Source organism: Anabrus simplex, chromosome 5 (assembly GCF_040414725.1).
Source record: "Anabrus simplex isolate iqAnaSimp1 chromosome 5, ASM4041472v1, whole genome shotgun sequence".
NCBI lineage: Eukaryota > Metazoa > Arthropoda > Insecta > Orthoptera > Tettigoniidae > Anabrus > Anabrus simplex.
This window is the reverse complement of record NC_090269.1, coordinates 301,747,000-301,764,779: the sequence shown is the minus strand read 5'-3', so window position 1 is coordinate 301,764,779 and position 17,780 is coordinate 301,747,000. Positions and strand designations below refer to the sequence as shown.

Sequence of the window (17,780 nt, the reverse complement as noted above, 5' to 3'; positions counted from 1 at the left end):
TGGGTTGTGAATAATTCAGTATTTTATGAAGGATATTTAGGGTGTGGTAAGTACAGTGCATGTTTAGATGTGGCCAAGATAGGTGAATAAATGATGGCAATACATGGTCGAAGTACATCATTTTGTAGATATATCATCCACATGTGCTCTGTCCTTGTAGTTGATTTTATAAGCTAGCTTCTGTGTCCATGTACACAATATCACAATTATCAAAATGAGGAAATACATATGTATTTTGAAAACTGTTCATTTTACTTTCTCCAGAAAAATATATTTTTGCATTTTGGAGAGTGAAGAGAAGAAAATACTCATTTTATTTTATCTGAAACATGAGCAGTCCAGGTTTTTTTTAAATTCATGTTAATGCCAAGTCAATTCCCTGTGGATTTAAGTGGTATTCTACTACCACAAATGATGTGATGAAGTATCACTTGGTTAACTTTTGAGAAGAGCTTGAAATATTATATTGCTTGAGATTTTTTTGCTATTTGCTTTACGTTGCACTGATACAGATAGGCCTAGGGGTGGGAAGGAAGCAGCCTATAGCATTAATTAAGGTACAGCCCCAACATTTGCCTGGTGTGAAAATGAGAAACCACGGAAAATCATATTCAGGGCTGCAGACAGTGGGGTTAGAACCCACTATCTTCCAGATCAAACTCACAACTGCAAGACCCTAACCGCATGGCCACCTTGCCCAGTGCTTGAGATTTAGTAGGGTTAATTTTAAGATTGCACAGTGAAAACCATGGTACTATGGACATACGAGCCAATAGATGTGGATGCAGGAAAGAGCCCAGTGGTATGGCACTCGCTCAGAGTAAGCCATGATGATGTGCTCTGACCATCAGAAATACACTGCCATTGGTCATGAAGGTAGGAATATATCCACAATAAGGCACTGTCTGAAAAATGAAGTGAATAGAGTTTAGACAGTAAGATGTCAAAGTCTACAGTATCAAATGCTTTTCTTATGTGCAGCAGTACAAGAATTGCTGTTTGTCTATTGTCCAGCACCTCAAGTATGTCAATAGTAACATTTACCATAGCAGTGGTAGTAATGTGTCCTGGTCTGAGGCCTGTCTAGAGGATCTAATAGATTATAGCTGTTCAAGTGATTGGTTATTTATACATTAACAGTGTATTCAATTACCGTCAAACGGGATGATTTCGGACGGTTTTGGGGTTATTTTCATCTTAACTCACAAATGGAATCTTAAATTGTATTGTTTATCATCCTAATAATGAGGAATATATCCAATTAATGCACTACCCTACAAACGAAAAATATATGCCAACGCAGGTTTTCCTGAGAAAACAAAAAGTAGTGTCCGAATTCACCCCATACTTCGGGGTGATTTCGGACGCACATGCACTTTAAACCGTTGTCCGAAGTTTCAAAACCGTATTAGGTGTTTTCGGACATAAATAGTCGTTTATTTTAATTCTTCGTTCTTTTTTGCTTTAGTTTCGTGATATTTAAAGTGTTCTGAGGGTGTCCAAAATATGATTAGCTGGTTAAAATCATTGTAATGATAAATGTAATGTGTTACTGATCGATCTATTTTTCTGAGATGGTAAATGTAAAGTTTTCCGGTCTAAATTGAAATATTAATAGTTATAAACTGTACAGAGATCCCACTGAGAAATCTTAATAAATTTTCTTACAAACGATACAAATCTTAGAGAAAAAAAAGGTTGATACAATGAACACGTAGTTGTCACGGCCTATAAATCAAAAATAAGTTTTCTTTGAAAATAAACATTCCTCTCTTCTCAACTTGGACTGAAAGTATTTTCGAAATTTGTTCTTTAGCTATTGCATCCTCAGCAGGGATGTTAGGGAACCCAAATACTTTTCTGCTGTTTTTATATGGGCGCAAGTATTTGATATTGACATCCCTTGAACAAATATTTCAGGCCAGGCCACAATACTGCACGTATGCTCTTTGTTCCTCAACTTGTATTTATAATATGCAACAAGGAAAGCCTCTTCTTGCAACACCACAACGTCATTACATTCATTGTGTACTTCATCGCATTCATTTTCACTGCTACAGCCAGCGCCATCTCTTGTTTCTGCACTGCTTTCATCTCGACGGTAGTCACGGCCAAAAATCGACTTCCCAGGAAGGACATGTTATTTTCGGCAGCGGCGGGAAGTAGCAGGTTGTGTTGGGTTGGAGCATGGCCGGAGGGTGACGAACTTCTTTGAGCATTTCCTTCATTTAGCATTGGTTGTCTTCCCATTTTTTGGACGTACATTCCGCACATTATTTTGTAGGGTGGACAAAGGCATACCATAGAAATCAAATGCTTTCCTATAAGACAACTTGCCATTTTTAATATCACGTACAGCTTTTTCTAATAATTTTGGTTCGTAATTACCCCTCGAAGCAGCTTCTTTCTGCCTCTGGTAATTTTTAGGCATTGTCCGAAATCAATCATCCAGACTGCTTTCAATTTTCAGTAAAATGTGCGTAAAACACTATTTTTCACTAAATCACACCAAAATTCCACAGCAATCGTTTATAAACACTTCAGTCAGTTGATCTCACTAAGAACCATAGTTATAATGCATTCCTTCCGGCCGCGACAATCGAAAGAATCCACTTAATGATAATGCATGAACTTTCAACAATGCCATTGCACATGGGAAGTTTTCCAAAGTATGAAGTCGATTCGTAATGAAAAGAACAGAATGTGGGAAACATATTCTCAAGGTCAAACTAAAACACGCGCAGAAGTGCAAAGCACCGCCGGCTCGTCGCTATGCGACTAAATACGGCAAATCCACCATACTGTCCGAAACTACCTCCGTGTCCGAAATCGCCCTGTTTGACGGTACCTTAGATAAAGCGGGTCCATACAGATAAATTGGTTGTCAAAGCTTTAAGACCATACTTTTGCTTGATTCCGGATATTAGGAAATGTTTAATGAACTTGACTTGAAAAACATTTGTAATAAAAGATTACCTGAGGACCCTGCCAATTGGCAGGACAAATGCTGATGAACATGATCATGATGATGGTGATACAAGCTTAGCTTAGTAGAATCTACTCCTTCCTCAGTGACATTGATATTCAAATAGCTGACTTTAACTGGTTGAAAATAATAAGCAACATTATGATATATCATGTATAACATCAGGGTGCAGATCTTATCTGACTCATGTTTCTTATGTCATAATGCATGAATTCTTGTATGTCTTTTTTCTTGTCTTGTTTCTTTTGTCTTGTTTTCTTAGTATAAGTAAAAAAAATTGATGAAAGCCATAACACTTCTTTCCAAATCATAAAAAAGTAAAATTAAACTGATATTACTATAAATACTGTATATGTTCAAAAAATTCAGATAAAAGAAAGGAGAATTAAGTGATTATTTACATCTCAGATGTAAAAAAAAAAAAAAAAAAGAGGCATGATGCTCCCTTCAGTATCCCTGTTAGTGAACTAGTGGTATAAAATATTTCCTATAATCATGACCTATATCTAACCTGAGAAGCACTCTGGTCTTGTATGAACACTGTGTTCTAATGTATTATTTGGATTTTCAAAACGATTCATCCAAATATCTAATTCACAGGACGAAATTACTGCTCAACAAAAGACACTTGAGATGCAACCAGAGGAACGTGAAGGAGCGGATCAAGTAGAAAGTGTTCCAGATGAAGCTGAAACTTTACCTGCAGAACCAGTAGTTTATGAAGAAAAAGAGCCTTCTAAACAGGAGGCTGAACAGCCAGCAGGAGCAAAGGAAGCTGAACCTGAAAAAAAGGCTAGTGCTTTTGATATTAAGCAGTATTCAGATGATTCGTTTCAATATAGTGAAGGTGAATATAGTCGAACTACAGCAGAAGATTTTGATTTTGGAGAAGTTGGAACCTGCGAATATGAGCCATATCATGAGCTCATATTTACAGATAGTGCATTAGAGGTACCCTTTGATGAGGAAGTAGAGTCAGTTCAGCTAGATTCAAAAGAAAAGTTATTCATGGATGAATTCCCATCATTATGTATAGTTGGACCTGGGAAACCAGATAAACCAGCTGATGAGAGCAAGGAACCACCACAGGAGCAGGAACCACAAGAGCCTCAAGTCTCAGAAGAAGTTGCTGGAGGTGAAGCAGCAGAAGAACCTCAGGTATCTGAAGAAATTACTGAAGGTGAGGCAGCAGAAGAACCTCAGGTATCTGAAGAAGTAGCTGAAGGTGAGGTAGCAGGAGAACCACAGGCATTTGAAAAAGTTGCTGAAGGTGAAGCAGCAGAAGAACCACAAACGTCTGAAGAAATTACTGAAGGTGAGGCAGCAGAACAACCTCAGGTGTCTGAAGAAATCACTGAAGGTGAGGCAGCAGAAGAACCTCAGATATCTGAAGTTGCTGAACTTGAGACTGCAGAAGAACCTCAGGTATCTGAAGAAGGTGGTGAAGGTGAAACTGCAGAGGAACCTCAGGTATCTGAAGAAGTTACTGAAAGTGAAGCAGCAGAAGAACTCCAGGTATCTGAAGAAGTTGCTGAAGGCAAGGCAGCAGAAGAACCTCAGGTATCTGAAGAAGTTACTGAACAACTTATGTTAGATCTGAAATCAGAAGACCAAGAAGAGGCTGCTGTACTTGAAGAAAAACCAGGAATACCTGCTCCTAAATCTATAGTAGAAGATGTTTCACAGATTTCAGCAAATGCACCACCAGGATATCGAATAGAGAAAGTGACTAGCAGCACATCACCTGTTGCAGCTGAATTTTCTATTATAAGATATAAAGTGGCATACCAAGTAGGGAGTGAAGTGATAACTGCTGTTGAAGAAGAAGTATTAGATGGAGGAGTTATTTCAGAAAAACCTGAGAAAAAGCCTGAAGATACTGAAGGTGTTCCTCCGGAACCAATAATTTATGAGGAAAAGGAAGAAGTGCCACCTACAGAAGGAGAGGGTGAAAGTATTCCTAAAGGAGAAGAAATTACAGAGAAAGGTGATGTAACAGAAGGTCCTGAAGAAGAAGAAGAGGTTGCTGATAAGGACATCACTCAACCATCAGAAGGAGTAGCAGAAGAAATTCCAAAAGGAGAGGAAGAGGCATTAGAAGAACCTGAAGGAAGACCATCTGAAGTAGGTGAGGAAGAAGAAGGTATTGAAGGAAAAGTTGAAGGTGAAACAGCAGAAGAACCTCTGGTATCCAAAGAAGTTGCTGAAGGTGAGGCAGCAGAAGAACCTTGGGTATCTGAAGAAATTACTGAAGGTGAAGCAGCAGAAGAACCTCAGGTATCTGAAGAAATTACTGAAGGTGAAGCAGCAGAAGAACCTCAGGTATCTGAAGAAATTACTGAAGGTGAAGCAGCAGAAGAACCTCAGGTATCTGAAGAAATTACTGAAGGTGAAGCAGCAGAAGAACCTCAGGTATCTGAAGAAATTACTGAAGGTGAGACAGCAGAAGAACCTCAGATATCTGAAGAAGTTGCTGAACTTATGACTGCAGAAGAACCTCAGGTATCTGAAGAAGCTGCTGAAGGTGAGGCAGCAGAAGAACCCCAAGTATTGGAAGAAGTTGGTGAAGGTGAGGCAGCAGAAAAACCTCAGGTATCTGAAGAAGTTGCTGAAGGTGAGGCAGCAGGAGAACTACAGGCATCTGAAAAGGTTGCTGAAGGTGAGGCAGCAGAAGAACCACAAACATCTGAAGAAATTACTGAAGGTGAGGCAGCAGAACCTCAGGTATCTGAAGAAATTACTGAAGGTGAGGCAGCAGAAGAACCTCAGATATCTGAAGAAGTTGCTGAACTTGAGCCTGCAAAAGAACCTCAGGTATCTGAAGAAGCTGCTGAAGGTGAGGCAGCAGAAGAACCCCAGGTATTGAAAGAAGTTGATGAAGGTGAGACTGCAGAAAAACCTCAGATATCAGAAGAAGGTGCTGGAGGTGAGACTGCAGAGGAACCTCAGGCATCTGAAGAAGTTACTGAAGGTGAAGCAGCAGAAGAACTCCAGGTATCTGAAGAAGTTACTGAAGGTGAGGCAGCAGAAGAACCCCAGGTATTTGAAGAAGTTGCTGAAGGTGAGGCAGCAGAAGAACCCCAAGTATCTAAAGAAGGTACTGAAGGTGAGGCAGCAGAAGAACCCCAGGTACCTAAAGAAGGTATTGAAGGTGAGGCAGCAGGAGAACCACAAATATCGGCAGAAGTTACTGAAGGTGAGATGGAGGAAGAAGTTCAAATATCTGCAGACATTACTGAGGGTGAAACAATGGAGGAGCCTGAAATATCCGAGGAAATTACTGAAAGTGAAACTATAGGAGAGCCTCAGGTATCTGAGGAAGTTGCTGAAGGTAAGGCAGCAGAAGAACCTCAGGTATCTGAAGAAGCTGCTGAAGGTGAGGCAGCAGAAGAACCCCAGGTATTTGAAGAAGTTACTGAAGGTGAATTAGTAGAAGAGCCTCAGATTACAGAAGAAGTTACTAGGGAAGAGGTTGTGGAAGAGCCTGAGGTATCTGAAGAAGTTACTGAAGTTGAGGCAGCAGAAGAACCCAAGGTATCTGAAGAAGTTGCTGAAAGTGAGGCAGCAGGAGAACCGCAGATATCAGCAGAAGTTACTGAAGGTGAGATGGAGGAAGTAGTTCAAATATCTGCAGACATCACTGAGGGTGAAGCAATGGAGGAGCCTGAAATATCTGAGCAAATTACTGAAGGTGAAACTATAGAAGAGCCTCAGGTATCTGAGGAAGTTGCTGAAGTCAAGGCAGCAGAAGAACCTCAGATATCTGAAGAGGTTACTGAAGGTAAGGCAGCGGAAGAACCTCAGATATCAGCAGAAATTACTGAAGGTGAGATGGAGGAAGAAGTTCAAATATCTGCAGACATCACAGAGGATAAAACAATGGAGGAGCCTGAAGTATTTGAGGAGATTACTGAAGGTGAAACTATAGAAGAGTCTCAGTATTCTCAGGAAGTTGCTGAAGCCAAGGCAGCAGAAGAACCTCAGATATCTGAAGAGGTTACTGAAGCTGAAGAGCCACAGATAACAGAAGAAGTCACTGTAGTTGAGAGAGTAGAAGAAGAATTAATTGAGGTAGAAGCAGTGGAAGAACCTGTGATAACTGAAGAGGTTACTAGGGATGAAGTAGTAGAAGAACCTGTGGAATCTGATGAAGCTCCTGAGGAAGATATTCCTCATGTTGAAGAGTTACCTGCTGGTGAACCGATACAACTGAAGGAGAAAATCTCAGCTCCACCTGAAGGTATTTTTAAAGTTATCACTTTTCTCTGGTAGTTGTACAGAATGAAATAGGTACAGGGAGAGGGAGAGGAAGAGAGGGAGAGAGAGAGAGAGAGAGTAAATGTGTGTGGAGTGTTGTTTGGATCATTAAGGGAAAAGAGACAGATATGTCACAGCCTCCAGGCTACAGTATGTTATTATAATCATTTCATTTCCAAGTAATTATTTTTAACCTCTGTTTAACATATCAGTATTCAGGAGGTAGTGGGTTCGAACCCCACTGTCGGCAGCCCTGAAGATGGTTTTCCGTGGTTTCCCATTTTCACACCAGGCAAATGCTGGGGCTGTACCTTAATTAAGGCCACAGCTGCTTCCTTCCTCCTCCTAGCTCCTTCCTGTCCCATCATTGCCATAAGACCTATCTGTGTTGGTGTGACCTAAAGCCAATAACAAAAATGTTTAACATATTCATCCTCAACTTTCCTCATTTATTCTTATCCTGCAAACAATACTTCCCTCTCAAATGGGAATTACCAGGTATTTGAAAATGCTTCCAATTCACTTGTGTTAATGTCATTAATGTCACCAGATTGTGATCTTTTTGTTATGTGTTAAGTACAGTATTTTTTTAAATTATTCAGTCCATCCTATCACCTTCAGTATTCATCCATAGCATCATTTCACAGTTTATATTATCTTTCCTTCTATGCCAGTCCTTACCCATTTTTCACATATATACAATTCCACTTTCAATTATACATCACCTTCCGAAACTACTCTCTAATACTTCTAATGTAAGTAATGGAAAGGAAAAAAACAAGGAAGTTTCAAATCAGATCTTATATAGAAAGGAATATGAAAAGGAACACATAATATTTTAAACACAATAACAAGTCTGTGTGGGAAGGGGGAACAATAGAAAAAGAAAACAAGGATAAACATGAAAACATGAAAGGACAGGGATAATCCTCACATCTTCAAACCCTGGCTCCTCTACATCCATTTTTATCAGCCCCTGACAAGCTCATTTCTACCTTCGAACTTCATCGGAAGGGTAGACATCAACACTCATTGAGAAGCAATGTCACTGATCTTCAGTCTTGATATGGGAAGAAAGCTGGATAAACAAAGGAAAGGGAAAACTTATAAGTTAAAGATAAATACAGGTGGGAAACTATAGGAACACAGCAGTTCAATATAAGAAGTTCCATATTGTATCATATAATGGGATAAACACCATGCCAGGTCAGAGTGGAATGAGGAAGCAGTAGAAATAGGGCAAATATGAAAACACAGAACTGCAATTGATGACAAAAACACATCTATTTGAACTGTGTTTCCTATTTTGTGTTCCTTTTCATGTTCCTATCTCTTCTTCTTCTTCTTTTATGACTGCATAGGACCACTTTAGTCAGTCCATCGTTCAGGTCTCTTTGAAGGGACTGTTCAGGCTTTGTGGTCCTCCCAGTACTTCTTCAGATGCTCCGATCTCCATGCCCTTTCCTCAGTTGAAAATATGCGTGTTCTTGGTTTGTTTTATGTAAGGGTAAAGCTGAGGTTTGTATTCTTGAGTTTTGTATTTTAATTTTATTTTATTTGTGATGTCTTCTGTTGTAAGGCCTATTTCCTTCAGATCCATTTACATCCTGTTGTGGTATTTTTTGAGACAAGATTTTGTTGTACTAATTGTTTAAGAAATCTTGAATCCTGCATCCTCATGATATGTCCAAAGAATCCCAGTCTCCTCTTACGCACAGTATCTGTAATGGGTCTAGCTCTTTGTACACAACTTTGTAAAGTATTATCTGCCACTGTCCATCTTTCTAATATTTTTTGTTGATGTAGGTTCTTCCAATCCTCCTTTCAATTTTCTGAAGTCTGTCAGTCTTTGATTGTTTATTCTGGTGATTACTTACTACTATATACAGTATAATATCATTTGCAAAAAGGCTTATTTGTGATTCCAGTTATATACAGGGTTATTCTCCTAATATGTTATACCAAAATAGATTTTCAATCCATTGAAGATGTCAATATGCTGTTTATGTATTCCTAAATGGTATTAAGGTGTTTGTAAAACATTGTACTGAGTTTTCCTGTTGGAATATTATTAATGGAGGTATCAACATATTACAGTAATTTCTGACACTAGCTGAAAATTGTTCATTATTATGACTTCAGACATACAATTCATTCATCTTCTCCTTGTGCTATCTTCATAAAATATTGGTGATCATCATGGCAATCTTTGTAATTATTTCACACATTGGCCAGCTATGTTTTGAGATAACAAATCAGAATCACTTTATTTGCAAATGAGGTGCCTATCTTGATGGCAAATGATACACAAAAATACGTTATTATCAAGCATTAAATTTTAAATTAAGAAGAGAAGAAGAGATTTTCCTAAAATACTGTATTATACAATTTACATTAATAATTTTTCTATAACACACAGCTCATCTTTAATAAATTGATATTATTTACAAAATTCTACTCATAATATCTTCTTTACTTACACATAAAATCAACTTATATACAGTATGTGGAATTACTTCAAATAATACTATACAACTGCTATAAGAATTAAATTTACACTGCAATTTTTTTTAAACCCATTTTGGTACCTATCGTGCATAATGATCTGTGCATCTTAACTAGAGCACCATTTGCCACTGCTTTTAAGATTTCCTGAAGGGCCTTCACAGCTACCGCAGCAGTCCCAGGGCCCTTGAAGTCCCCACTGTACTTCACCCCTTCAGGCAGTCCTCTACTTCAGCTGTCCAATCTTCATGGATCAGGGGATGAAATTAATTTATTCACAAAAATTCTTTATTTACAAGTCCTATGCCTTGTAATATTTCATTTCTTTTCTTTGTTGCTGTTTATTCATTTTTGAATATCTGTACAGATTTTGGAAAAGGATCAAACACTTCCCATGGTAAACTGTTCCATTCCTTCACGCCCTTCCCAATGAATGAAAATTTACCCCAATTGCTTCTGCTAAAATCCCTTCTAATTTTATACTTGTGATCAGCCCTGCCGATGTAATTATTCTCCCTTCTCTTACTTAAAGGTCTCCACCGAAGTTTCTTTAGCATTTCTGATACACTACTTTTTCTCCTGAATTCCCCTGTTACAAATCTTGATGCTTTCCTCTGCACACCATCTATTTCTTTTATTAGGTATTCCTGGTGAGGATCCCAAACACTGTTTGCATATTCCAAGAATGGACAAACCATACTTAAGTAACTTTTCTCTTTTACTTTTTTGTTGGTTACAAGACATATAACGAACTGTATGCTTTCCCTACAATGTCATCAACATGACCCTTCCAGTGCAAATTACTTTCAAATCTCACACCTAAGTATTTGCACTTGCCATCTTTTGCGACAATTACCTCATCCAAAGTATATTTAAATTCAGTTTTTATGCTCCTGTTTGTAAATGTTGTAACAGTTGATTTGCCTCCATTAACTTTCATATTTTTCTCTTCAACCTGTTGTTGGATACTGTCAAGGTCCCTTTGTAATTCTGAACAATCCTCAATGTTATTTATTTCCCTATATACAATTATGTAATCTGAATACAATCTTATTTTTGATGTTACATTGTCCCATAAATTGTTTGCGTGTATTAAGAAAAGTAATGGACCAATTATACTACCCCGTGGAATTCCCTTCCAAACTTTCTCTTCCTGTGATACTTGATTTCCTACTTTAACTGTCTGAACTCTTGATTTAGAAATGTTTTTATCTAATGTATAACCCATATGTCCAATCCTATTCCCTCCAGTTTCTTTAATAATGTTCCATGTTCCACTCTGTCAAATGCTTTGGAGAGGTCTATGACTACGGAATCCCACTAGTTGTGCCTCACAAAAAAATTTCTTTCTCGACACAGGCTCTCATGAACCAATTTTTATCTTTACATACCCCTCTAACGTACTTTGCAATTAAACTCACCAGTATTTTACAAATTACACGGGTGAGGCTGACTGGCCTATAGTTCACAGGTTTCCTTTTATCACCCTTTCCTTTATAAATTTTTATTACTATAATATTGTCATTAATGCTTTCACGGCCCATACTTAAAGACATGATACTGTATAGGCTTTTGGGCTATGCCGTGTCAAGAAAATAAGGTGAAATTCTTAACGTTTTGTAGGGAACTGTGCTCTGCGTCCTCAGAAGAAATCGCAACTGTCCCTGAGAAAGGCTTCTTAAACAATGAAACTTTTTAATTTGAACGTTATAATAGAAGTGGAAAATGGTACATTCATTCATCACCAGATGGCCCCCAGGATGTGGCAATGCTAGCGTTCTAAGCGGAAGCTGACCGAACCATCACAATCAGTCTAAGCGCTTCACATAGCGTGTTTGCGTAACACATGACATTGGCAGATTACTATAGATTCCTTCCATTCCTTTGGTGTTATTCTAATATTTATGATTAGTCAAACAGAAATTTTAAATAAGACACTACGTACCACCCCATTGTCTTTAATACCTCCCCAGTAATTTGATCACTTCCTGTTGCATTAATACAGTAATACTGTACTTCAATTTGCATTTCTAGCAGGGTGTGAGCCAGTTCATATCTTACCTTATCAGATGGTATTCGCTGGCACAAGCTCTTTCCTTGTTGTGATCTCTACCACACAATTCTACTCTACATTACTCTACAGTATGTACAAGCATTTATCATAAATAAAATATGTGATGTATCTTCTGGTTTTGCAATGTGTTTATTATAAACAAACTAAAGACAGGATAGGGAAATACCATACATGTGAATTGAAAAATGGAAATAACACAGGGAAATTGAACAGCTCCTTTTAGAAAAGTGAATGATTGAGGTCAAAGTTAGACTTCTTTAGTAATGACTGGGCACAGAAACATAAAATGCTATCATCTGTTTTATATTATAATACTGATGGGAGTTTTGCATTTGGAGATGTTGTAGGCAACAATAAAATTATCTTTATGTAGTAAAGCCATTAGGCTGATTGTCTGCTTTCAGTCAATTGTTGGTTGACTAAAAGTGGAATTATCACAAAAATAATTGATACAAATGAATTGCAAGATATTTGCAAAGGACCTCCTTAATTAACGACCCTCACTTTAATGTTTCTATTTTATTGCGTGTTCAAACGGCAATACACATTTGCAGTCCTTTCTCAAGAGCTGATACCACACACCAAAGAGTTTCTCTCAGTATTATAGCGCATGCTGCGATGATACCAACAACACCATAAACACAATGCAAATATAAAGAATACATCACATTGTATTTACAAGACATGCTTGTACTATTGTAAAGTACAAGTTAGGAGGCTGAGATCATAGCAAGGAAACAGGTTGCGCCAGTGAACACCATCTGATACGATGAGAGCAGGCACTGGTCTACTCCTACTTACTCCTACTAGAAATGAAGTACACTGGCAGGAAAAAATATCCAAACACCATGGAATAAGGAATGTAGAATATGGAAATTTTGGCAATATATTTGTCATGGTAACATATTTAATTGATTAAAGGTACAAGACTACAGGTTAATATCCATGCGAGAAAAGCCATCACAAATGTGCCATGCTGGTCTATTAATAACCGGTGTAATATCCTGACTATTGAATGCAGGCATGCAAACGTGCAGGCATTGTGTCATACAGGTGCTGGATGTCAGCTTGTGGGATGGAGTTCCATGCATGTTGCACTTGCTTGGTCAATACAGGGACGGTTAATGCCGGTTGTGTATTACGCTGGAGTTATCGTCCAATGATGTACCATTCGTGCTCAACTGGGGACAGATCAGGGGATCGAGCAGGCCAAGGCAACATGTCGACAATCTGTAGAGCACCATTGGGTTACAACAGCAGCATGGGGGCATGCCTTATCCTGTTGGAAAATAACCCCGGGAATGCAGCACAAAAGGTTGAATATTTCTAATGAATGACCAGTAGACTAAAAGGTGGTTCAATATGAAGCCAAGACTTCCTACTGCTAGAGCAATGCCAAAAATACATAATCCAGTGATACCCATCAGATCTATCATAAATTACTAGTCCAGCTAGTGTCTCAATATGTTCACAAATTTCTTTGAACACATTTCAAATTTGGCAACAATAAATCTATAAAGAAGGGCCTTCATGGCTCATATGGCAGCACATTGGCCTCTCACCGCTGGATACCATGGTTCAAATACTGGTCACTCCATGTGAGATTTGTGCTGGACAAAGTGGAGGCAGGACAGTTTTTTTCTCTGGGTACTCCGGTTTTCCCTGTCGCCTTTCATTCCAGCAACACTCCATTATCATTTCATAGCATTTATCAGTCATTAATAAATCACTTTGGGAGTGGCAACCCCATTGTAATAATAGCCTATGTATGTTTCATTTATTACATCCTTAACCCAGTCAAAGTTTGGAAAATAGGTTGTAGGTTTTGAAATCTATAAAGAACTCTGTCGAATTCTGTAACACTACTAAAAATTTAGAGTTAAATTCCAATCGCAGAATACACTCATTTGATGTTAAAAATATTATCCTAGTATTCTAATAAAAGAAACCATTGACATTATTAAAGAGAATTTGGGCCAATTTAGCCACTTGAGCCTTCAAGAAATAAATTAATTTTTAATCGTCCTAGACTTTGTCTTAAATAATAATAATTTAATGTTAAACAACAAAGTCTACCAACAAAAGGATATTCCGATGGGTGCCCCAGAATTGGGCGTCTTATTACAAGTGATTACTTTCATTTTGACCAAATTGAAATTTAATTATTAAATGTTAAGCAATTAATTTATTGAAACCACCTATTCATTACTTGTAAAGTCTTTTATTGTCATTACATTAAGTTTAAGTGTGGTACATGTTTCGCCTGTCATTGCAGGCATCGTCAGCCATGAATTCTAACTCCAAGTCAGAGCTCTGAGTGGATGCTTACTAGGATTATTCTAAAACAATATTTTCTATAACAATTTGCACTGGAGTACAAGAACATTAGGTCATATTGGAGTGAACAAGCTGTTCTAATTTAAAAGTTCAAATGTGACATCCAACATAAGTTCACATCCAATGGAAATAATATTAACTGTCAACTCTCATGTCCCAGTAATGAAAACGGCATGATACGAGTGGGATTTAAAACATCTGTACATTTTTGCAGTCTATTAGGAGATTAAATTGTATTAGAACTATTCTTAAAAACTATTTATTTTACACAATTTACACTAATATATACAACATCTGGTACAATTTGGAAATGAACTTGCTGATCCCATCATAAAGCTTCAAAGGGACGTCCTACTTTTATGTCCACGTCATATGGGGATAATACAAAATATCAACACACATAATGCTGATGCTGGAATGGCAGTTGTAGTCTATTGGATCATAATATTTAAACATTTCTTTTTATATTAGTGGGAGATCACACACATTTAGTTTATATGGTTTTGGGATGGCTTAAATATTTTATAGTAACATCACTTCCTTGAAGAATGAGAATCACCATTAAAGTGGAGTGCCGGCTGGATGGCAAGAATGCTGGTAGAGAGCTTGATTGAGTTTCATTGAATAATGGATTATTTCATCTCCGTATAAACAAGTTGTATGTTGTTTATGTTGTGAAGCTTTTGAAGTTATTCCGTGTAAGCCTGAAGAGGATTTAAACTGGATTTTGGATGTAAGTGTGCGTCTAGTGAGCGTGTTGAAATCTGTGGAATAAAACAAAAAGGTGTGTGAGTGCTATATTAGGATGGTTTATTAGTGGATTTAATATTCTTGACACTTACCCTTTAGACGTTAGGAGGAAGTCTGGTTGTGTAGCTTGTGTGAGGTGGTCTGAACAGTTGCTTTATGTCTGCTTCTGGTATTGTAGGGGTGTGTCATTTGTTTTTTTGTTTTTTGTTTTTTTTGCTATGGGCTTTACGTCGCACCGACACAGATAGGTCTTATGGTGATGATGGGATAGGAAAGGACCAGGAGTTGGAAGGAAGCGGCCATGGCCTTAATTAAGGTACAGCCCCAGCATTTTCCTGGTGTGAAAATGGGAAACCACGGAAAACCATTTTCAGGGCTGCCGATAGTGGGATTCGAACCTACTCTCTCCCGGATGCAAGCTTACAGCCGCGCGCCTCTACGCGCATGTGTCATTGTTGGCCAGGAGTGTGTTGGAAGGAGTGGGTTTGGCGGGGCGTTAAGATCGCTACTGGTGCAAGTGGGGGAAGGGGTGTGGCTCAACAAGGGGGCAATGGCTGCTGTTGATATATGGGTATTAGTGTTGGATTTATAGTTGAAGATTTAAAAAAAAAAATTACTGTTTATGTTAAGAGATGACAATGTTAGGAATTTGTTCCATGACCGGGCTCTTTGTTTCTACGATGTCATTTAGATTTTTATTCTTATTGAAGTGTTGGTCTAAAAAGATGTAGGTATTTTCAAATTCAGTCATTAGACTACCTTTACTAATGATCTTTAAGATTTAAAGGTCCTGGTCTATGGTAGTGAAGTTATGCCCCGTTTCTTTCATATGAATACTCATAGCGGAGTGTTTGTTGGGCTTGGATGTGTTGTAATGTTCTAAATATGTTGTATGAAAACTGCGTCCGGTTGACAAGAAAATTCACATTGGGCACATTTGAGTCTATAAATTCCAGAATTGGAGTATCGGTCATGTGTTGAATTTACTGTATGGGAGTTAAAGAATATATTTCTGTTACTATTATGGGTTTTTAATGCAAATTGATGTCCTGTTTCTTGATTGAGTTGGTGATCTGATATAGAGCCGGATTTGTGAAAGTAAAAGTAGCAAAAATGCTTTTTTTTTTAATTTTTTTAGGGGTTAGGTTAGTAGCAGTTTTTAATTTGACTTTGTTTATAATTTTATTAACCGTGTTTGATTTGTAGCCATTAAGTTTAGCCAGTTCTTTAATATATTGTAGTTCTTTTTTTCGGTTGTCACTGGAAAGAGGAATTTTGAACGCTCTATGGGTTAAGGTGTAGAAGGTTGCTAATTTGTGAGAATGTGGGTGCACAGATTCATTTCTTATAGTCAGAGGGGCAAAAGTGGGTTTTCTATAGATTTGAAATTTGAATTTATTATTGGCTCTATTTATGGTTACATCAAGGAAATTTAAAGAGTTGTTGGTTCATCTTCCTTTATGAAGGTAATGTTATTGTCGAGTCCATTAAGAAATTCTAAAATGTTGTTGCTGTTGTTATGCTGTTTATCAATGATGGCAAATGTGTCATCTACAAATCTTATCCAAAGGTGGAGACCATTGATTTTGTTTACAATTTTGTTAGCTTCTAGATTATCCATAAAATTGTTAGCTAGAATGCTCGGGACAGGATCTCCCATTGCTAGTCGTTTTTGATAGTAGATTTTGTTGTTGAAAGTGAAGTAGTTGTTGTTCAAAACAAAGCTCAGTAATTTAATAAAGTCATTTATTTCAAATTTGCTTAAATTGCTGTGTTTGAAAAGGTTCTTTTTGATAATATTTATAGTATCATTTATAGGGATGCTTGAGTACATATTGTTCATGTCATATGAGACCATTATATGGTTAGGTTGTAGTTTAAATTGTGTAAATTATTTGCAGAAGTAAATGGAACTTTTTACATATGCTTCATTGTTGAATTTGAAGTGTTTGTTAAGAAAATAGTGTAAAACTCTTGAGACTTTATATGTGGGACTGTCTCTGCTGTTTATAATAGGGTGCACTGGAATTTTTTTTTATGGATTTTGGATAATGAACTTGCAGTTGGTAGTTTTGGAAAGTTTTTGATGTTCTTGCTCTTGCAAAAGGAAGGATAAATTTTTCAACAAAACCTTTAAGTCACATTGAATTTTTGGTGTGGAGTCTTTGTTTACTATAGTGTAAGTATTATTGGAAAAGAAAAGTTCTGTTTTATTGACGTAGTCGGGCTTGTTTAATAAAACAGTGGTGGATACTTTATCAGGTTTCATAACGGTTATACCATTGTTCCTAATCTTGTTTTTTAAGTTGATTATTTGTTTTTTGAGTACCTGTTTGTGGCTTATTCTTCAATTCATTGACTAAAGAGCGAAGTTTCTTTTTAATTTCAAATCTAACGTCGTTATGTTTGTCGGTAGCGAGTTTATTAATGTTAGATTCAATTTTGGCAGCTGTGGTGATAAGGTCATCTGCTTTGTTGGGATCCAGCCAGTTGAATATCATGCCCTTGTTAAGAAGATCCAATTCTTTGTCTGAGAAACAAGTTTTTGATTTGTTTTAGGGGTGTTGTCTAGTAGTGAAGTATGTCTGTTCATTTTTTGGAGAGGTTTGGTTGATTTCTGTTTAGTTTCTTTTAAAGTAGCTAGTTTTTTGTCTAGTGCTTACATCTACATTACATTTACATTTACCACATGGAAATAAACTAAAATTATTGATAAACTTGAAGGGTTATACCACTGGTCTAGATTTGTAGATGACACCTTTGTAATATTAGATGAAAGAATAACTAACAGTCAGGCCTTTTTAAATCACCTTGACTCTTTTGATCCATATATTAAGTTCACACTTGATTCTGAGTAGATAACAGTTTGAA

At 37.3% G+C, this 17,780-nt stretch overlaps 1 protein-coding gene across 6 annotated transcripts in view; it reads left to right on the top strand.

Moving 5' to 3' along the window:
- The window catches only part of LOC136874506 (uro-adherence factor A), a 177,299-nt gene that overhangs the window by 34,540 nt on the left and 124,979 nt on the right, over positions 1–17,780 (top strand). For all 6 annotated transcript variants that reach the window (XR_011018274.1, XM_068227632.1, XM_068227633.1 and 3 more), the window contains one exon: positions 3,587–7,226. Coding sequence is in view for 5 of the 6 variants with exons in the window: in XM_068227632.1 (XP_068083733.1) it covers positions 3,587–7,226 (3,640 nt within the window). In the remaining variant the exon portion in view is untranslated. The remainder of the gene's footprint in view (positions 1–3,586; positions 7,227–17,780) is intronic.